At 46.8% G+C, this 23,033-nt stretch overlaps 1 protein-coding gene across 1 annotated transcript in view; it reads left to right on the top strand.

The window, feature by feature from the left end:
* Positions 1-22,832, top strand: part of LOC128826339 (butyrophilin subfamily 3 member A1-like) — a 68,719-nt gene extending 45,887 nt beyond the window's left edge. Inside the window, exons 12-18 of the mRNA XM_054009586.1 lie at positions 4,391-4,411; positions 12,023-12,043; positions 13,515-13,535; positions 14,118-14,138; positions 18,790-18,810; positions 19,911-19,937; positions 22,233-22,832. Coding sequence (XP_053865561.1) covers positions 4,391-4,411; positions 12,023-12,043; positions 13,515-13,535; positions 14,118-14,138; positions 18,790-18,810; positions 19,911-19,937; positions 22,233-22,759 — 659 coding nt within the window. The 3' untranslated portion in view covers positions 22,760-22,832. The remainder of the gene's footprint in view (positions 1-4,390; positions 4,412-12,022; positions 12,044-13,514; positions 13,536-14,117; positions 14,139-18,789; positions 18,811-19,910; positions 19,938-22,232) is intronic.
* The last annotated feature ends 201 nt before the right edge of the window (positions 22,833-23,033 follow it).

Raw genomic sequence — 23,033 nt, 5'->3', positions numbered from 1 at the left:
CTGATCAGTGGCGGGGAGGAGACGCTAGTGTGGAGGGGGAGGAGATGATTGATGGGGCCTGCCTGGGAGTGCAATTTCTGTCTCAGAAAAAATGTCCCCCGTTCACTGGAGCTCACACAAACCCTTCAGTAGGAAAGTGTTTGCACGGCCCCAAACCAGAGGGCATGGGGATGATCTTAATTAGGACTCTAGGGGTTATATTAGCCCAGTATTTGGCTGTGTTGCTGCAATACTGAGTGCAGTTCCGGTGTCCCCAACTGAAAAAAAGAAGTTGTCAAACTGGAGAGGTTTCATAGAAGAGCACCAGAATGATTAAAGGATTAGATAACGTGTTATAGTGATAGACTCAAAGAGCTCAATCTGTTTAGTTCACCAAAGAAAAGGGGTGACTTGATTACACTCTACACGTATGTAGATAGAGAACATATATGTGATAATGGGCTCTTTAGTCTAGCAGAGAATGGTCTAGCAAAATCCAATGGCTAGAAACTGAAACTAGGAAAGTCAGACTAGAAATAATATATAAATTTTTAAGAGTGATGGTGATTAGCCTTTCTAACAATTTACAGGGGGTTGTGGTGAATCTTCAATCACAGGAAATTTTTTCTCAAGGTACTGCTCTAATGCAGACATGAACTGTTTGGGGAAAGTTCTCTGGCCCATGAAATAGATGATGAGAGTCCTTCCTTCGGGCCTCAGACAGTATGATGTTCATTGTGTCACTTCCTCACAGCTATTCTCCAATAAATAGAGCTTTTGATATTTTAACTATTAGTTACCTTTGTTCTTGGCCATATTATTACAAAAGGTGCTACTGTAATCTTTAAATATTTTTTTTCTTTTTTAGGAGAATTGGAAAAGGCAATAAGTAAGTCTGTGGCCTTGTTCTTCCGTGTACTCTACTCCTGTTTTTGATTGAGCAGATTACTTGGATAATTTTGTCAATAACGTATATGAGCACTTGCTGGTTCTGAGCAGTGCTGCTCATACATTGTTAACATTTAAATAGACTCACCCACTACTTGTTTGTATTCTCCAAGAACCATAACACTCTTGCAGAGACACATTACGAAAGCAATGTACACATTGAAAAGACTCTGCACTGAAAGAAGCAAATGGAATACCGCACATGATGTAAATGGTGTTACTGCTCCTTTCATAGCAGATCCCATATTAGCAGAGGAGCGTAGTGATTCATATTCACCTTTTGCTAATTGCTTGTGGGCATGAAGCTTCTTCTTATATGTATTAAGGCAAGAATATACTCTCCTCTATCTACTACATAGCAGGCCAGGAATGGGGCTAGCCCACAAATTGAATAGCTAGCTCACTACCTATGGCCAATATTTATGCTAATCAAGAAAGAAAGGATCTAATTCACCCTCTTCAATTCATAAGTCAATGGACATTCACTGAACTGTTTTCTCCTCCTCCCCATTGTTCTTTTGCAGAGGAACCCCATGAACAAATGGGTGAGTTTGCCTATTTTAATAAATACTTACAGTCAACTAACTAAACTTTGTATGCCCTGTATTGGATGCAACAACTTCACCAGCATTAGGGACACTCTCATTGCGTGCCCGATGAACCTGGAAAGTGGGGGGTCTGTTTAGATTACTATTGAATTGTGGTATGTCATCAAGCTGAGACCTCACCAGCACTTTCCAAAGAAAGTCAACGGGACAGGGGTTCAAGGGCAGTCGGGCATGTGAGAAAAAACATCCACGTGCTACAGGAACTGAACAATATCCATTGAATGAAAAAGATCTGGATTGAGAGTGTAGAAGGACCGAGTTGCCAGTGCTGTGCCTGACGTTGTTGTAACTGAGGCCATGCAGACACTCCACCCTATGCCTCAGGGAGGGAGGGAGAACTGTCCTCTCCAAAGAGCTTCCCCGAAACTGGGAACTCACATCCAGTGCAGAGCACCCAGTGTAGGCTCTTTGACAATTTCCCTGCAAAGGAAGTGCGAATATTGAAACAGGAATGTGTGCTAGAGCAGGAAATATAATCTAGATACTCTGTCTTCTGCTCTGGTGTATTCACGTTGAGAGGAAGGTGTTGGGAGAAACTTTCCATGGGAAAGTGTCTATTTCACGTGGAAAAAAAATATTTGGATGAAAACAAAGAAAAATAAAGAAGCAAAAGCATCTCAGTAGAGTCAAAAGTTTCTATTTCCTCCGTATTAAAAAGGAATATTCTTATTTTTCACCTCAAAATAAAGGAGACATTTTTAAGGTTCGATTAAGATATGAAATAATGTGGGAGCAGTGTAGGCACAGGTGCCAACTTTATGATTTCCTTGTGGGTACTTGACCACCTTTCTGTCCCAGGCCCTACCCCTTCTATACCCCTTCCCTCAAGGCCCCACCCCTACCCCACCTGTTCCCGCTCCCACTCTTCCTCTTCTGTCCCTGCTCCACCCCCTCTCGCAAGAGTGCCCCGCCCTTGTTCCACCTCTTCCTTCCTTAGCTCCTCCCCCCCAGCGCCTCCTGTCCTCTGCAGAAGAGCTGATCAGTGGCGGGGAGGAGACGCTAGTGTGGAGGGGGAGGAGATGATTGATGGGGCCTGCCTGGGAGTGCAATTTCTGTCTCAGAAAAAATGTCCCCCGTTCACTGGAGCTCACACAAACCCTTCAGTAGGAAAGTGTTTGCACGGCCCCAAACCAGAGGGCATGGGGATGATCTTAATTAGGACTCTAGGGGTTATATTAGCCCAGTATTTGGCTGTGTTGCTGCAATACTGAGTGCAGTTCCGGTGTCCCCAACTGAAAAAAAGAAGTTGTCAAACTGGAGAGGTTTCATAGAAGAGCACCAGAATGATTAAAGGATTAGATAACGTGTTATAGTGATAGACTCAAAGAGCTCAATCTGTTTAGTTCACCAAAGAAAAGGGGTGACTTGATTACACTCTACACGTATGTAGATAGAGAACATATATGTGATAATGGGCTCTTTAGTCTAGCAGAGAATGGTCTAGCAAAATCCAATGGCTAGAAACTGAAACTAGGAAAGTCAGACTAGAAATAATATATAAATTTTTAAGAGTGATGGTGATTAGCCTTTCTAACAATTTACAGGGGGTTGTGGTGAATCTTCAATCACAGGAAATTTTTTCTCAAGGTACTGCTCTAATGCAGACATGAACTGTTTGGGGAAAGTTCTCTGGCCCATGAAATAGATGATGAGAGTCCTTCCTTCGGGCCTCAGACAGTATGATGTTCATTGTGTCACTTCCTCACAGCTATTCTCCAATAAATAGAGCTTTTGATATTTTAACTATTAGTTACCTTTGTTCTTGGCCATATTATTACAAAAGGTGCTACTGTAATCTTTAAATATTTTTTTTCTTTTTTAGGAGAATTGGAAAAGGCAATAAGTAAGTCTGTGGCCTTGTTCTTCCGTGTACTCTACTCCTGTTTTTGATTGAGCAGATTACTTGGATAATTTTGTCAATAACGTATATGAGCACTTGCTGGTTCTGAGCAGTGCTGCTCATACATTGTTAACATTTAAATAGACTCACCCACTACTTGTTTGTATTCTCCAAGAACCATAACACTCTTGCAGAGACACATTACGAAAGCAATGTACACATTGAAAAGACTCTGCACTGAAAGAAGCAAATGGAATACCGCACATGATGTAAATGGTGTTACTGCTCCTTTCATAGCAGATCCCATATTAGCAGAGGAGCGTAGTGATTCATATTCACCTTTTGCTAATTGCTTGTGGGCATGAAGCTTCTTCTTATATGTATTAAGGCAAGAATATACTCTCCTCTATCTACTACATAGCAGGCCAGGAATGGGGCTAGCCCACAAATTGAATAGCTAGCTCACTACCTATGGCCAATATTTATGCTAATCAAGAAAGAAAGGATCTAATTCACCCTCTTCAATTCATAAGTCAATGGACATTCACTGAACTGTTTTCTCCTCCTCCCCATTGTTCTTTTGCAGAGGAACCCCATGAACAAATGGGTGAGTTTGCCTATTTTAATAAATACTTACAGTCAACTAACTAAACTTTGTATGCCCTGTATTGGATGCAACAACTTCACCAGCATTAGGGACACTCTCATTGCGTGCCCGATGAACCTGGAAAGTGGGGGGTCTGTTTAGATTACTATTGAATTGTGGTATGTCATCAAGCTGAGACCTCACCAGCACTTTCCAAAGAAAGTCAACGGGACAAAAATATAACCTTCTCTATCTACTACGTAGCAGGCCAGGAATGGGGCTAGCCCACGGATTGAATAGCTAGCTCACTAGCTATGGCCAATATTTATCCTAATCAAGAGAGAAAGGGTCTCATTCACCCTCTCCAAATCATAAGTCAGTGGACATACACTGAACTGTTTTCTTCTCCTCCCCGTTGTTCTTTTGCAGAAAAGCTCCAGGAGGAAAAGGGTGAGTTTGCCTACATTACTCAATACTTACAGTTGACTGACCAAAGTATTGTTTCCAACAATTTCAACTGCACAAGGGACGCTATCATTGCATACCCCGTTGATATGGGAAGTGGAGGGTATATATAGATTACTGTGGAATAGTGATACGTGATCAAGCTGAGACCTCACCTTGGAAAGAAAGTCAGAGGGGCAGAGGTTCAAGGGCAGTTGGGTATGAGAGAAAAAACATCCACGCACTAGAGGAACTATACATATCCGTTCAATCAAAAAGCTCTGGATGGGAAGTGTGGCAGGACTGAATTGCTAGTGCTGTGCCTAACCTTGTAGTAACTGAGGCCATGCAGACACTCGACCCTGTGCTTCTGGGATGGAGGGAGAATTGTCCTCCCCAAAGAGCTTCAACCAAACTCGGAATCAACATCCTGTGCAGAGCACCCAGTGTAGGCTCTTGGAGAATTGTCCTGCAAATAAGGGCAAATATTGACACAGGAATGTGTGCTAGAGCAGGAAATAGAACCTAGCTACTCTGTCTTCTGGGCCAGAATATTCACTATGAGAGGAATGTGTTGGCAGAAACTTTCCATGGGAATGTGTCTATTTCAGGTGAAAAAAAACTTTCTGGATAAAAAAGAGGACAAGAAAGAAGCAAAAGCATCTCAGTAGGGGCAACAGTTTCCATTTCCTCTCAATTGAAAAGGAATATTCTGATTTTTCACTTCAAAGGGAAGGAGACATTGTTAAGTTTCGATTCAGTGACCAAATCATGTAGAGGTAGTGTAGGCACAGGCACCAACTTTTTGATTTCCTTGGGGTCGCTGGACAAGCATTCTGCCCCAGGCTCTGCCCCTCATAACCCCCTCCTTTAAGGTCCCACCCTTGCCCGCTCTAACTCTGTCTCTTCCTGCTCTTTTCCTCCCCTCCCAAGAGTCCCCCACCCTCATTCCACCTCTTCCTTCCTCATCTTCTCCCCCCCGCCAGCACCTTCTGCTTGGGAGAAGAGCTGATCAGTGGTTTGCAGGAGACGCTGCGGTGGAAGGGGTTCATTGGTGGGGCCTGCCTGTGAGTGCAATTTCTTGCTCAGAAAAAGTGTCCCCCTTTCACTGCAGCTCACACAAGCCTTTCAGTAGGAAAGTGTTCGCTAGTCCCCAAACCGGAGGGCATGGAGATAATCTTAATTAGGACTCTAGGAGTTATCTTAGTTCAGTATTTGGCTCTGTTTCTGGAACACTGAGTGTCCCCAACTGAAGAAAGAAGTTTTCAAACTGGAGAGGGTTCATAGAAGAGCACCAGATTGATTAAATGATTAGATAACATGTGTTATAGTGATACACTCAAAGACCTCAATCTGTTAAGCTCACCAAAGAAAAGTGGTAACTTGATTTCATTCTATACGTTGTGACAGACCCAGACCAGTGGGGTACAGGAGTCTGGTAGAGGGCAAATATACTGGTCACTGTATGAGTAGTTTTCTGTTCCCTGAGTGACCAGAGCAGGGGCTGCACTAGAGTAATCAGGAACCTGCTTTAACCAGTTAATGCAGGCAAGCTAATTAGGACACCTGGGGCTAATTAAGAAGAAGCTGCTAGAATCGATTAAGGCAGGCTAATCAGGGCACCTGGGTTTTAAAAAAGAGCTCACTTCAGTTTGTGGTGCGAGTGTGAGGAGCTGGGAGCAAGAGGCACAAGGAGCTGATAGTGAGAGCTTGTGCTGCTGGAGGACTGAGGAGCACAAGCGTTATCAGACACCAGGAGGAAGGTCCTGTGGTGAGAATAAGGAAGATGTTTGAAGGAGGCTATGGGGAAGTAGCCCAGGGAGTTGTAGCTGTCATGCAGCTGTTACAGGAGGCACTATAGACAGCTGCAGTCCACAGGGCCCTGGGCTGGAACCCAGAGTACAGGGTGGGCCCGGGTTCCCCCCAAACCTCCCAATTGACCTGAACTGTGGGTTCTTCCAGAGGGGAAGGTCTCTGGGCTGTTCCCCAACCCACATGGTGAATCGCTGAGGAAAGAAAATCCAGCGATAAGTGCAGGACCCACCAAGATAGAGGAGGAACTTTATCACACTGGTGTCTGGAGTGGGATAATGGGTGTAGAGAGCGGCGGAAGAAGGAGGGTGATTTAAAAAAAACAACAACAAAAAAACAAAATACAAAAAACAACAACAGCAAAAACAAAATAAAAAGGGAGAGGGTTTATTTTTTTTCACCACAATGAATGACGTAGTGCGGGCACTGATACAAGCTACGGCGGCCCAGCAGGAGGCTACCCGTGTCCAGGCAGCCGCCCAACAGGAGGCAGTGCCGCTGCAGCAAGAGACTAATCGCCTGCTGATGGACCAGGCCGCTCAAGACCGAGCTATGTTGCGGGAACTGGTAAACCTGGTAAAATCCCTTACAGAGCTGAATCGCCGCCATGATGGGACACGGCTCAAACGGGCCAGCCATTGGCTGAAGAAAATGAAATGGGAAGATGATGTAGAGGCAAACCTTCTAGCCTTTGAGAGGACAGCCCTATGGGAAGCCTGCCTTGAGGTCAGTGGTCTGGCATCCTTGCCCCATTCCTGTGTGGGGAGGCCCAGAAGGCCTACCATGATCTGCCTGAAGAGGCTGCGGCAGACTACCCCCAGGTGAAAGCAGAGATCCTGGCCAGATCTGGGGTAATGACAGCAGTGCAGGCCAGCAGCATCACGGTTGGAGGTACCAAGAAGACAAAACCCTATGGTCCCGATTGTGTGACCTCATCCATCTCGCATGAAAGTGGTTGCAAACAGAATCCCGGAGTCCGGAAGAGACAATATCAGTTCTGGTCATCGACCGATACATGAGGGGACTACCACCAGACCTTCGTGCCTGGGTAAGCCAAAACGAACCCTCCACCTATGACGAGGTTGTTGCCCTGGTAGAGAGGCGAAGGACAGCTAGGGGGCTGACCCGACCAGTTACGGAAGAGGCACCCCAGGTTAAACTAACAGCACCAAGCCCCAAAGTTCGGGTGACTGGGCCACCAGGAGGGCCCGGGTGGAAAAAGAGAGAGGCTGAAGGCCCATCAGAGGCCACAAAGAGTCGGAGCACCGAGGGAGAAGAGGATCGTGATATTAGACTGCCCAAACCAAGAGACCGGGGAATGCCTATGGCTCCATACAGATGTTATGCCTGCGGGGAGTGGGGACACATAGCTGCACAGTGTCCCAATGCTGAGGAGCCTATGCAGTGTAACCTGGGGAACTGGGCAGATCCATGCTCCCTATTCCACCTTGTGAGGGTCTCACGAACCCCACATATGTATACCAGACCAGTGAAACTAAATGGGGTAGGGACCATGGCACTGGTTGATTCTGGGAGTGCTATCACACTTATCTCAGGGAAGCTCGTGAAGCATAGTCAGCTGCTGCAGGTTAAACGTACGGGGATAACACGTGTCCATGGGACAGTTAGTTACTACCCCACCATCCCAGTAAAAATTGAGATCCAAGGGAACACTACTGAGGTAGCAGCAGGGGTAGTCCCTAAACTCCCATACTCGGTGCTCATAGGGAGGGACTTCCCAGGGTTTGAAAACTTACTCCCAGTAGGGGGATTGGAGAAAGATGGAGACCCTAAAATTGATGAGGCATCCACAGCAGACTGTCAACCCCCAATCTTCTCTGAAAGATCCCCAGATTTGTTCTCCACTTTCAGACAGGGTAGAAAGACATAAAGGGAAAGAAGGGCAGCTAAGGCCTTGGGAACCCGAATACTGATCCAAATCCAGAGGGTCGCTCTTGTAGGTAGGTGGACCCACACAGCTGAAAAAGAGGCCATGCAGGAGGGATAAGCACTTGAGTCTGACCCCCACCCTAATGCTTCTGAACCAGTAGAGGCAACAGAGACTGGGCCCCTAAATCTTGGGCAGATTAGCCCCGGGAGAGGAAATTTTGGACGGGACCAGGGAGAAGACCCAAGGCATGACAACATTAGGACGGAGGTGACTGAAATAGATGGGGTCCCCGTGGAAGAGAAAACCCAGGGACCAGGACCCTGCTTCATAATGAAGAAGGATCTCTTATACCGGGTTGCACCAGTACAGGGGCAGAAGGTACAGCAGATCCTAGTACCTCAGAAACACCAGAACGCTGTATTAAGTCTTGCTCATAGTCATCTTTTTGGGGGGCATTTGGGAGTAGAGAAGACCCTGGCACGAGTCCTACGACAGTTCTTCTGGCCCGGAGTACATGAAGAAGTGCGGAGGTACTGTGCCTCCTGCCCGGAGTGTCAGCTGCACAGTCCCCATCCCCACTTGAGGGCACCTTTAGTACTCCTTCCCATCATAGAGGCCCCCTTCGACCAAATAGCCATGGACCTAGTGGGACCCCTGGAGAAGATGGCTCGGGGAGATATTAACCGACCAAGGAACCCCATTTATGTCAAAGCTAATGAAGGACCTCTGTACGCTGCTCCATATACATACCCTGAGAACTTCAGTCTACCATCTGCAGACTGATGGGTTGGTAGAAAAGTTTAACCGAACCCTCTAGGCTATGATAAAGAAGGTGGTAAGTCGGGATGGGAAGGATTGGGACACCCTACTACCCTACCTTATGTTCGCTATCCGGGAGGTACCACAGGCCTCAACTAGGTTTTCCCCCTTTGAGTTATTATATGGGCGTTACCCCCGTGGCATACTAGATATCGCCAAAGAGATCTGGGAAGAGGAACCCAATGAGGGGAGAAATATAATAGAGCATGTAATGCAGATGCGAGACCGGATAGCCCGGGTTACCCCTATTGTACGGGAACATTTGGGGAAGGCACAGGAGGCCCAGCGAACCCATTACAATCACCAGGCAAAAGTGCGACAGTTCCAACCAGGGGATCGGGTTATGGTGTTGGTACCCATGGCAGAAAGCAACCTTCTGGCCCAATGGCAGGAGCCCTATGAGGTGATTGAACCCGTGGGGGAAGTAACCTACACGGTGTGGCAGCCAGGACGCAGAAAACAAGAACAGATTTATTACATTAACCTTCTGAAACCTTGGCATGCACAAGAGGCATGCACAACGGTCCAAAAAGACCTAACCCAGGAAAACAAGCCTTCCAAACAGGTGAGGATGTCTCCTGATTTAACACCAGACCAGAAGAATGAGGTGTCTGAGATGATCTTAAAGAACCAAGATGTGTTCTCGACAAAACTGGGTCGAACAACCGAGACATATCACCACATCGTCACTAACCCTGGGGCCAGAGTAACAATGAGTCCCTATGGGGTGCCAGCGGCAAAAAGGGAGGAAATAAAAGCAGAAGTAAAAAAAATGCTGGAGTTGGGGATCATCGAAGAATCCCACAGTCAGTGGTCCAGCCCAATCGTGCTGGTGCCCAAACCTGATGGCACCACAAGATTTTGCAACGACTTCCGGCGACTAAATGAAGTATCCCACTTCGACGCGTACCCGATACCTCGCAAAAAATGAGCTAGTGGACAGTCTGGGTAATGCCCGGTACTTGACTACCCTAGACTTGACAAAGGGGTACTGGCAGATTCCCCTTGCAGAAGACGCAAAGGAAAAGACTGCGTTCTCTACACCAGAGGGTCTTTTTCAATATACTGTCCTCCCTTTTGGACTACATGGGGCCCCAGCTACCTTCCAGCGCCTCATAGACAAGCTATTACGCCCGCATAACAGTTATGCTGCTGCCTACTTGGACAATGTGGTCATTCATACCCCAGACTGGGAAACCCACCCGGAGAAGGTGGAGGCAGTCCTCGATATCTTCAGGCGAGCTGACCTTACAGCAAACCCTGCCAAGTGCGTTGTAGGGTTTACAGAGGCCAAATATCTTGGCTACATTGTGGGAAAAGGTCTGGTAAATCCCCAAGTGAACAAGTTAGAGGCCATCCAAAATTGGCCCCAACCAAGTCGCAAGAAACAAGTCCGGGCGTTCCTGGGTGTGGTGGGGTATTACCGACGATTTATCCCCCACTTTGCCACAAGGGCAAGCCCTCTGACAGCCTTAGTGAAAGCCCATAGACCTGATCTGGTGAGATGGTCTGACGCAGCGGAGGAAGCATTCACAGACCTACGGACTACCCTCTGGAATAACCCCGTACTGATAGCCCCTGATTTTACCAAGGAGTTTATCCTGCAGACGGATGCATCGGAAGTATGGTTGGGGGCCGTTCTATCACAGATGGTCGGGGAGGAGGAACACCGAATTCTATACCTCAGTTGGAAACTCCTTCCAAGGGAACAAAAATATGCAGTGGTGGAGAGAGAATGCCTCGCTGTAAAATGGGCCATGGAAACATTGCACTACTACCTGCTTGGGCGCAGATTTGTCCTCGTGACCGACCATGCCCCTCTTCAATGGATGCAGTGGAACAAGGAGAAGAACACAAGGGTGACCAGATGGTCTTATCCCTCCAACCTTTCCAGATCTGTGCGCAACACAGAGCAGGGAGCCGTCACGCCGATGGCTTGTCACCTGTGCACTGTCTGGTGTCCCAAGCTGCCCAACCCCTTGGCGTTGAGCAGGGGGGAGGGATATGTGACAGACCCAGACCAGTGGGGTACAGGAGTCTGGTAGAGGGTAAATATACTGGTCACTGGATGAGTAGTTTTCTGTTCCCTCAATGACCAGAGCAGGGGCTGCACTAGAGTAATCAGGAACCTTCTAGAACCAGTTAAGGCAGGCGGGCTAATTAGGACACCTGGAGCCAATTAAGAAGAAGCTGCTAGAATCAATTAAGGCAGGTTAATCAGGGCACCTGGGTTTTAAAAGGAGCTCACTTCAGTTTGTGGTGCGAGTGTGAGGAGCAAGAGGTGCAAGGAGCTGAGAGTGAGTGCTACTGGAGGAATGAGGAGCACAAGCATTATCAGACACCAGGAGGAAGGTCCTGTGGTGAGAATAAGGAAGGTGTTTGAAGGAGGCTATGGGGAAGTAGCCCAGGGAGTTGTAGCTGTCATGCAGCTGTTACAGGAGGCACTATAGACAGGTGCAGTCCACAGGGCCCTGGGCTGGAACCTGGAGTAGAGGGCAGGCCCGGGTTCCCCCCAAACCTTCCAATTGACCTGGACTGTTGGTTCTTCCAGAGGGGAAGGTCTCTGAGCTGTTCCCCAACCCACATGGTGAATCTCTGAGGAAAGAAAATCCACCGATAAGCGCAGGACCCACCAAGATAGAGGAGGAACTTTGTCACAACGTATGTAGATAGAGAACATATATGTGATAATGGTCTAGCAGAGAACGGACTAGCAAAATCCAATGGCTAGAAACTGAAACTAGGAAAGTCAGACTAGAAATAATGACTACATTTTTAAGAGTGAGGGTGATTTGCCATTGTTACCATTTACAAGGGGTTGTGGTGCGTCCTCCATCACTGGAAATTTTTTCTCAAGGTACTGCTCTAATGCAAACATGAATTGTTTGGGGGAAGTTCTGTGGACCATGTTATAGATGATGAGAGTGCTTCCTTCCAGCCTTAAACACCATGATGTTCTTTGTGTCACTTGATCCCTCACAGCTATTCTCCAATAAGTACAGCTTTTGATATTTTAACTATTAGTTATCTTTGTTCTTGGCCATATTATTACAAAAGGTACTATTGTTATCTTTAAATATTTTTTTCTTTTTTAGGAGACTTGGAAAAGAGAATAAGTAAGTCTGTGTCCATTTTCTTCCATGTGCTCTACTGCTGTGTAGGAGTCTTGTAGAAAGAAGAGAAAAAGCACTGAGTTATTAGACCTCAACCTGCTTTCCTGTTTTGATAGAGCATTAACTGAGACATTGTTAAGGTTCGATTCATTACGAAATAATGTGGGGGCGTTGTAGGCACAGGTGCCAACTTTTTTATTTTCTCACGGATGCTTGACCACCTCTTTGCCCCAGGCCCTGCCCCTATTATTCCTCTTCCCTCAAGGCCCTACCCTTGCCTGCTCTCACTCTCCCTTTTCCTGCCCTGTTCTCCCCCTCCCAAGAGTGCCCCGCCCTCGTTCCGCCTCTTCCTGCCTTGGCTCCTCAATAGCGTATATGAGCACTTGCTGGTTCTTAGCAGTGCTGCTCATACATTGTTGAAATTTAAATAGACTCAACAACTACTTGTTTGTATTCTCCACGAACCATAACACTCTTGCAGAGACACATTACGAAAGCAATGTACACATTGAAAAGACTCTGCATTGAAATAAGCAAATGGAATGCCGCACATGATGTAAATGGAGTTACTGCTCCTTTAATAGAAGATTCCATATTAGCAGAGGAGCATAGTGATTAGGGTGACCAGATGTCCCGATTTTATCAGGACAGTCCCAATTTTAGGGGACTTGTCCCGCATCCTGACCTTACATCGGTCGGGACGCACTTTCTCCCGTTATCAGGGGACCGTCCGGTGGAGGACACAAGCAGGTGCTGCCGGCGCCACTCACCCCTTCTTCCTGGGCCTGTGGCAGCGCAGCTGAACTCCCGGCACTCGCCCGCTGGCCGGGAGGAGCCTGCAGAGTGCTGCAGCCCCACCTCCCAGGCATGCCACTGTGTGCTGCAGGGGCAGGGCTTGTAGATTCGCTTGGCCATAATCCAGAATACTGAGTGCAGTTCCGGTGTCCCCAACTGAAAAAAAGAAGTTGTCAAACTGGAGAGGGTTCATAGAAGAGTACCAGAATGATTAAAGGATTAGATAATATGTGTTCTAGTGAATATGTGTTCATGTATGTAGATAGAGAACATATATGTGATAATGGGCTCTTCAAAGTCTTCCAAAATCCAACGGCTGGAAACTGAAACAAGGAAAGTCAACCTAGAAGTCAGACTAGAAATTAGGTATAATTGATGTGATTAGCCTTTCTAACAATTAACTGGGGTTTATGGTGCATCCTCCATCACTGGAATTTTTTCTCAAGGTACTGCTCTAATGCAAACTTGAATTGTTTGGGAGAAGTTCTCTGGCCCGTGTTATAGCTGATGAGTGTTTCCTTCTGGCCTTAGACAGTATGATGTTCATTGTGTCACTTCCTCACAGCTATTCTCCAATAAATAGAGCTTTTGATATTTTAACTATTAGTTACCTTTGTTCTTGGCCATATTGTTACAAAAGGTGCTATTGTTATCTTTAAATATTTTTTTTCTTTTTTAGGAGAATTGGAAAAGGCAATAAGTAAGTCTGTGGCCTTGTTCTTCCGTGTACTCGACTCCTGTTTTTGATAGAGCAGATTACTTAGCTAATTTTGTCAATAACGTATATGAGCACTTGCTGGTTCTGTGCCGTGCTGCTCATACATTGTTAACATTTAAATAGACTCACCCACTACTTGTTTGTATTCTCCAAGAACCATAACACTCTTGCAGAGACACATTACGAAAGCAATGTACACATTGAAAAGACTCTGCACTGAAAGAAGCAAATGGAATGCCGCACATGATGTAAATGGTGTTACTGCTCCTTTCATAGCAGATCCCATATTAGCAGAGGAGCGTAGTGATTCATATTCACCTTTTGCTAATTGCTTGTGGGCATGAAGCTTCTTCTTAAATTGATTAACACAAGGATATAATGTCCTCTATCTGCTACATAACAGGATCGGAATGGTCTAGTCCACGGATTGAATAGCTAGCTCACTACGCATGGCCAATATTTATTCTCATCAACAAAGAAAAGATCTCATTCACTCTCTTCAATTAATAAGTCAATGGACATACACTGAACTGTTTTTTTCTCCTCCCCATTGTTCTTTTGTAGAGGATTCCCAGGAGCAAATGGGTGAGTTTTCCTCTTTTAATGAATTCTTACAGTCAACTAACCAAACTCTGTGTGCCCTGTATTGCTTGTGTAACCCTTCTGCCTGTCTGAGTTGGCAACAACAAGGGCCTGGTTCAGTATCCAGGAGTTCCGTTTCAATAACGTAATGCAAAACCGGCTCGTGCCCCCACCTAGAGACCTGGGACAATTACATACCACAATCCCCCGTTGTCTCTAAGAGGCAATACTTCCCCTCTCGCAAGTACGGAGTCTGAATGTAGCAAAATCCTTTTAATAAAGGAGGGAAACAATGCGGCATTATGTTGGAGAAACACCAGAAGCAGGATTCGTAACCACAGAGCAACACCATGAGCAAAAGACGCCCCCCCCCAACTAAGTTTAGCAGTGTCCTTTTTCCCCTCAGGGTCTTAAGTCCAGCAATACCAAAATCACCGAAAAGTTCAACAACCCAAAGTCTCTGTCCCTGCTCAGTGCAGCCCTAGAGTTCAAAAGTTTATCTGCAGAGTTTTACCTCCCAGCCTGTGTGGAAATGTTAAGGGGTGTTAAGGGGCACCTTACATGGTCAAAGGCCAACTTCCCTGCCTCCCCATGAGGTTCTACTGCAGCCATCACTCTCCACTCCACCAGCCATCCCACCATCTGCACCACTCTGCCAGCTGCTCAGCCATATATCTTCAGCCCCCCCCACACACTTAATACAGCACTCAATGATTTCAGCTTTTTAGTGAATTCAGCTTGTAGTAGGGGGAGCTTCAGTGCTAATGCACTACTGGCCTAAGGTGAATTCAGCTCAGCAGCCTGTAACCAGACTCCTAATAGAATTAAAATTAGCTCTGATATTCTACAATAGAGAGAAAGCATTGCAAGTAGCATTTCAGGCCCTCAAAAGGGGCCTATGCCATCAATCATAAATACCTGCCCCCAGCCTCTCTTCATTCAGTAGGTTTTGGAACCCATGTCCCTTGTCTAGCGAGTACTACTTAGTTGATGGCGAGACCCTTCATCATAAAATGCCAGGTACAGTTCTACTGCCCTTGAGTCACTTAATCAGGGTAACACCACTTTATTCCTCCTGCCCCAATAACAGAGAAACTGGGGATCCCACAGCAGTCAAAGTGACCATTTGGCCTGCTGTGGGCTCAGGCTCAGCAGGGTGGGTGTGCCTATGCAAACAAGATCAGCCCCTGAAGTTCTTTTCCACAACTCACCTCAATTCACCACCTGATGTCAGGGTAGATCTGATCCTGACCCTGCTTACACTTGCAACAACGTCAACTGCCGAAGGGACACAATTATTGCATGCCCCGTGGATAATGGAAGTGGGGGGTCTTGAATCATGGTATGTCATCGAGCTGAGACCTCACCAGTACTTTGCAAAGATAGAGGGGCAGGGGTTCAAGGGCAGTCGGGCAGGTGAGAAAAAACATCCACATGCTACAGGAACTGAACATATCCATTGAATGAAAAAGATCTGGATAGGGAGTGTGGTAGGATCGAGTTGCTAGTGTTGTGTCTGAGGAATGCTATGAGCACAACTTCCTCCTTCAGATGGCCATCCAGGAGGCCAGGAGGTTCAAGAGGCTGTGTGCAGCAGCATGGCTTGACCTGACCAACGTCTTTGGGTCCATACCCCACCATCACATCTTTGCCATCCTGGGAGAGTTCAGGATGCCAGAAACCTTCATCCAGATCCTCCGGAACCTCTACAAGGACTGCACCACCACCATCCATGCCATGGACGGAGAGACGGACGCCATCCCCATCTGCCATGGCGTGAAACAAGGATGCTCCCTTAGCCACATCATCTTCAACCTGGCCATGGAACCGCTCATCCAAGCCATAACCAGCGGCCCTACCGGCTTTGAACTGCATGGCAAGAAACTCAGCATTCTGGCCTATGCGGATCATCTGGTCCTGACTGTGGACGACCCAGAGAGCCTCCAAGGTATGCTAGATGCCACCAGCCGAGCTACTGACTGGATGGGTCTCCGCTTCAATGTAAAGAAGTGCGCAACTCTGCACATTGACGGCAGCAAAAGGGACTCGGTGCAGGCAACGGGGTTCCAGATCCAGGGTGATCCCATCATCCCCCTGTCAGAGGGGCAGGCATAACAGCACCTGGGCATGCCAACAGGTTTCTGTGTCCGGCAGACACCCGAGGACACTATCCAGGAGATCTTGCAGGACACCGCCAAGATTGATGCCTCCCTACTGGCACCATGGCAGAAGATAAATGCCCTGAACACCTTTCTGATCCCATGCATCTCTTTCACCCTAAGGGGATCCACCGTGGCGAAGGTGACCCTCAACAAAGCAGACAAGATCATCCGGAAGCTGGTGAAGAAGTGGCTGTTCCTTTCCCAGAGAGTCAGCAACGAGCTGGTCTACATTGCCCACAGGCACGGCAGTGCCAACGTCCCCCGCGTGGGTGACCTGTGCGACGTCGCAGTGATCACCCACGCCTTCTGCCTGCTGACATGTCCTGATGCCACGGTAAGGAAGATCGTGGCGAATGCCCTGTGAGATGCGACAGAGAAGTGGATCAGCAGAGCCCGCTCCAACCAAGACATCACCATCTTCCTGAGCAGCTCCCTGGATGGGGAATTCGGACAGGATGGGTGCGACATCGCTTCACTGTGGTCCCGCACTCGCTATGCCATGCGTCGCCTAGGGAAGCACATCGGCTGCTGCTGGGAGTGGTGTGAGGAGCACCAGGAGCTGGGAGTCCAGGTGCCTCACATCAGGTCCGACGACAACATCATCGTCATCCCGAGCGCCAGGGGTTTGCTGGAGATGACTCTGAAGGCCACCATCCACTCACTGTATGTGAAAACCCTGAAGCGTAAACCAGACCAGGGTAAAGCCTTTGATTTGACCAGCAAGTGGGACACCAGCAACCACTTCCTCGCTGGGGGTGGCTTCATCTGTTTCACTGACTGGCGGTTCATCCACTGTGCCCAGCTCAACTGCATTCTGCTCAATGGAGCCGTCCACCATGGGAACCAAGAAAAGCATTGCAGGAAGTGCGGCTATTCCAACAAGATCCTGCCCCACGTCCTGTGCAGCTGCAAACCCCACTCCAGAGCCTGGGAGCTGCGCCACAAAGCCATCCAGAACCGCCTGTTGAAAGCCATCGCGCCACGCTTGGGGGAGATCGCCGTAAACTGCACCATCCCCGGTACTAACAGCCAGCTACGACCTGACGTGGTCGACACCGACGAGGCCCAGAAAAAGATCATCCTCGTCGATGTCACGGTCTCCTTTGAGAACAGGACCCCGGCATTTTGCAAAGCCTGAGCTCATAAGCTGGAAAAGTACGCCCCCCTGGCTGACACCCTGAGAGCGAAGGGCTACAAGGTGCAGATGGACAGCCTTATTGTCGGAGCCTTGGGTGCCTGGGACCCCTTCACTGATCGTGTGCTGTGGACCTACGGGATCGGTCGACGCTACGCACGGCTCATGCGGTGCCTCATTGTCTCAGACGCCATCCGATGGTCCAGGGACATCTACATCGAGCACATCACCGGCCACCGACAGTACCAGGAGGCGTGAGCCAGAGTGACATCGTTCTCCCACTAAGAGAAAGGGGCCAAGTGACCTTCTCCATTGGATGATATGAACTGGAACCATAAACTCCCTGAACATTAAATCTCACCAAATGAGGGTCAATCCAACCTCATCATCATATCCACTCATTATACTCCACACCCGAACATAGCCACTCTATGAACCTCATACCCTCATATCTCAATGCCTGTACTTTCACCCATCAACCTTTTACCCACAATCAGGGATATTGCAGATTATGTATTCCTTATGCCACCGGATCTTAAACCAAACTTTGCACCCTCAATAATCTGTACGTTATTCCCTGATAACCAGAAACTTCTAGGCTCAAACTCTCTTCACTTTTTTTTAACATCATCTTAATAACATTTTTAAAACTGATGCCATGCAGACATCTGCTATTCCAGGCCCTTCATATACTTCAGCATTGGGGCCAATGTGGATGCCATCAACATCATTGGTACTGGTGATGAAACAGAATATTTTCAGCATGGGGATAGGGAGAGGTTTAGGTTGGATATTAGGAAAAACTTTTTCACTAGGAGAGTGGTGAAACACTGGAATGGGTTACCTAGGGAGGTGGTGGAATCTCCTTCCTAAGAAGTTTTTAAGGTCAGGCTTGACAAAGCCCTGGGATGATTTAGTTGGGAATGGGTCCTGCTTTGAGCAGGGGGTTGGGCTAGATGACCTCCCGAACTCTGTTCCAACACTGCTATTCTATGATTCTATGAAAAAAAAATGGGGCACCCGTATCCTCTGCAGAGCACCCAAGATTCCTCTCTATGTGGAAGAAGGCTCAGCCAGCTCTGCAGAGCTGCAGTCCCTTACTGAATCTCAAAGCCCCTTGAACTCCACACTTTTCCCCATTCCACATAAAGATCTGTGAGATTAATCATCCAAACCATAAACTATCATCACAGTAAATTCTTCCAGCTGTCTGGCTATAAATTTCTCTAGCTCTTTTTAAATTTAAGTCATCATGGATTTTGAACAATTTAATTCATTTACTGGGTAGTATTTGATGCATGATACCAAGGGAAGCACTGAACAAGAGTTTAAAAGGCTGTAATAATTTTTTTTTCAGATGAAATGAAGAAGGAATTAGGTGAGTGAAGACCTAGGTACACCCTTGCTGGTGTCCCCACTCCCATTGCTTGGATATTTGGAGAGAGGGGCCAATTTTCCTGTCTCTCTTCCATCTCCCTGGCTGCTCCAAATGAAGAAGGGGATCCTGACAGTCCATGTTCTTCCCCATACACAGCAGGGAATACAGGTGTTCCAGGCAGACACATTGCAGCTCCCCACACTGCTCACACATACCAGGCAGCACAGGAGATGTAGCCTGATCCCTGTTGTCTGTCTCAGTCTGAGGGATGGGACAGACCCACTGTCTTCTTGAGAGCAATAAATGGTCCAAAACACCTCAGTAGCCACAGTTGGAGTGTCACTGATTTAAAATATGTCTGCACAGCAGTAATTCCCAGCGCAAGTAGACAGACATCTGCCCGATCTGCTCGAGCTAACATGCTAAAAATAGCAGTGTAAGTGCAGTTAGACAAGTAGCAGCTCAGACTAGATGCCTAGGGGTCAGGTGGTTTGGACTGATGTGGCTAACCCTAGCCAGCGTGGTCACTCTGCCATTTTTAGCGCACTAGCTCAAACAGAGCTGGCACATATATGTCTACCCATGCTGCGTATTACACCTCCCAGCTGCAATGTAGACATATATTGGAGGGAATTGTCCTTCTATGTCCTGCCTAGTACGAGCTGGGTTGCTGTGAATAAAGCCTCTGGTAGTTGGCAACACTTCGTGTGGACAGGAAGGTTCATTTTTTGTTCGAGTGAGAGGGGAACGTGTACGAGGGAGTTAGATCAAGGCCAATGAGAGCAGGCAACATGGGGAGGTGACTCATTGACTGGAGGTTCAAGACAGTTAGAGCAGATCTCAGACAGATCAGTACTCCTGCCCTGGTTTCTAATCTTAGCTCAGAACAGCCCCCATGTGTGTGACACACACAGAGAGAGAGTATGACCATTCACATGCCATTTTTGTCTATATTAACTCCAGCAAAAGAAATCACCACCTAATGCTTTTGGCATCCTCACTTGCCCTCAGTCTGGAACTTCCCTGCTGCTGGAGGGAGGAAATTTGCAGTCAATGCCTCTCTTAATTCAATGTCTGCTGTTTTCTTACTTTCGTTTCAGAATGGAGAAGGGCTCGGAACAATTCAGGTAAGAGAATACACAGCACATGCAGAGAGGTGCTGATGCTATGGTGATAGATGCAGCGTGAGAACCTCAATACATTAAAATCTATTCTATTATTAAAAAAATCAGCAGGTTTAATACTATAATTAAACTTGAAACACGGCCTGTTCTTATCAGAGACACAGCTCCTAAGGTCCTTCCCAGCTCCTAAACTAATTTCAAGGCCTGATTCTGACTTTATTTACATTAATTTCACACCATTGTAACTCCACTGACTTGCATGGAGTTACTCCTGAATTACAGCAGTCAGTTCAGAATCAGCCCCAGTGAGAGATTTCCCTGAGTGATGACTGGTGGTGTGATATTCCAAAACATCTAAGTGATTTCACAGCACAAATATCATTGCAACTCAATGGGGCCTTGTAAATGGGGCCTATATCTGTTAGTACCCCACTTTGGCAGGATGGAGAGATACAGCACCTGACTCCATCCCCCTTATGCCTCCACCCTCAATTCTGAATTTGTCAAGTTCTTTGTCTAGCCCTTTCGCTGGGTCCTTAATAGTCTCAGTCCCCTTCAGGATCATGGGGAATTGGAAGTTCCTTGACTCTAGTGGGGTAGAGAGCCCTAGATCTCCATGTTTTAGAGCCTTCTTCTCCAAATTCCTTGGCTGGAGTAGGTAGGGGAGCCTGGGGCCATCCACTCCACTGGGTTCCATCTCCGGGTCCTTGTTTGGAACAGCCAGAACCAGTCCTTCTCTCTCCCTTACTGCTCCCTAAGCTACCTCCTACTGCTCCTGCTCTGGAGTTTCCCCAGCTTCTTTCTCTGCTTCTCTCTCTTTGGCATGTTGGCTTCTCAAGCAGCTTCTCCCCAGTGTGCTGGAGGGATCCTGTCTCTGCAATCCCTCTGCCTCTCTGGCTGCTCCCTTTCTCCCCAGGAGCTCCCCCTCTCACTGAGGCCCTTAACCTTTTATCAATACCCAGTGCTTCCCTGCGTAATTCCCTTTCCCCAGTTACTCAGTGAGGTAACTACTCCCAGGTGAACTTGAGCTTCCTCATGCCCCCTTGTGGAGCCTGTCAGGGGAAGGCTAGGCCCCTGACCCCTTCAGAAGGCCAGCTACCCTCTGACAGACCTGCACTCCAACTCATTTCAGCCCAGCTCCTCCAAGGTAATGATCCCAATGGGAGTTAGGCACCTAAATACCTTCAAGGAGCTGGGCCTCAGTGTTTACTTGGAGCAGGATTTTAAAAAGTGCCTAAGGAGGAACTTTGCGATTTCGGCCACAGTGAAGGCACAGATGATGTGGTGGCAGGAATGGAGACTGCGATGAGAATCATAATGCAATGGTTGTGGGACCACGAAGGGGACTGCAATGGTGACAGGCATGGTCAGGAGTGAGTCGATGAGGTTTATGAGGGCACCATGATGAAGACAGTGGTGGGATCATTGGCTCTGGTGATAACGGAGACTGACTGTGATGTTGCTGATTATAATAATTATAGTGAGAGAAAATTAAAATGATGCTGAGGCGAGGAAGGACACAGTGATGGTTATCTGACAGTGAAGATAATGCAGATAATAATTTGCTTGTTACAGCAGTTTTATACTAACCATCTCAGAGCTCTTTACAAACAATTATAAAGCACCTGATTAGGTTGGCACTATATTGAACTTACTGAGGAGTAAACCAACTATCAGAGAGCTTAAGTGACCTGACCAAAGTCACAGAGCGGCAGAGCTGGGAACAGAACCTAGGAGTCCTGATTCCAGGTCTAATTATTAGGTAAAACTTTATTTTAATGAATAATTATAATGTTTTATTATTTATGCACATCGTATTTATTTACAATGATAGTAATAGGGGTATGTTGACATGACCAGTGTTTGAGTTCTTCATAATCCAATTCTGTATTTTATGATGAACTTCTCATCATAGTTAGCTGTCACAAGAAATGTATTTTTGCCATTCGTCCCACACAAAACATCCCATAATATTAGACACATAGTGGCCTGATTCAGCTCTCAAATCTGGCCCAATTTGAGTTCTAATATAATAAACAATTCCGGATCACTTTTATTTTTGTGTATATATCACAAAGTCTCATTTCCGAAATAGTTCAATGCAACATTGAATTGACAAGTGTGCAGTACTAGTCAAGTCCTGCAATCCTTACTCAGGCAAAACTCCCATTGAAATCAGTAAGAGCTTTGCATGAGGAGAGGTGGCAGGAGAAGGCTCATAGTGTATGTTTCACTCCTATTCCAGTTTATACTAGTATTATAGGAGTGGTTCTCAAAAAGAAAACATTCTTCCTGTAGATGACATCACTCTTCATGGAGTCACAGCTCACCCCAACCTCTCCATTTCTGGGGATGAGAAGAGCTTTACACATGAAGCGCAACCTCAAAAAGTTCCACCAAATCCAGAGAGGTTCGATTCGACCGTCTGTGTGTTGGGCTCTGAAGGATTCTCCTCTGGAAAGCACTACTGGGAGGTGGAGGTTGTGAGCAGCAATGACTGGGACCTGGGGGTGGCCAGAAAATCAATACATAGAAAAGGAAAACTTTCCTTATCCCCTAAAGAGGGATTCTGGGCTCTGGGTCTGAGTGGGAGAGATTATTGGGCAAAAACAGATCCATGGACTCGGGTCATGGTGCAGAAAAAGCCCAAGAAAATTGGAATTTACCTTAGTTGCCAAGACAGGCAGGTGACTTTTTTCAATGCAACTGACATGTCTGTGTTTTTCACATTTCACAATTGTTCATTCTCAGGAGAGGTTTATCCATTCTTTAAAAATTCACACAAAGAAACAACAATGAGAATTTGTTCAACTAAAGAGGAATAAATACAACATGACACTGATGCTGGTTTTATACTGATGTAACTGAAATCAAGGTTTTCATGAATGTATTTTGATGAAAAAATCTGTGTTTTTTAAACATACATTGTCATGCTGTCTTCATAACATGTTTTGCAATAAAATGTTTTCATTTCTTATTTGTTTTTTGCTTCTGACTTTTGTCCAATACAATATTTGACTAGCACAGTGTTTCTGGGGAATTTGATGCAGATGTTAAGAACAAGAAAACACCATCCATCCTCTCTAACAATTTCCTTAT

This window comes from Malaclemys terrapin, chromosome 20 (genome assembly GCF_027887155.1).
Source record: "Malaclemys terrapin pileata isolate rMalTer1 chromosome 20, rMalTer1.hap1, whole genome shotgun sequence".
NCBI classification, from domain to species: domain Eukaryota; kingdom Metazoa; phylum Chordata; order Testudines; family Emydidae; genus Malaclemys; species Malaclemys terrapin.
This window is presented reverse-complemented; position numbering and strand designations above follow the sequence as displayed.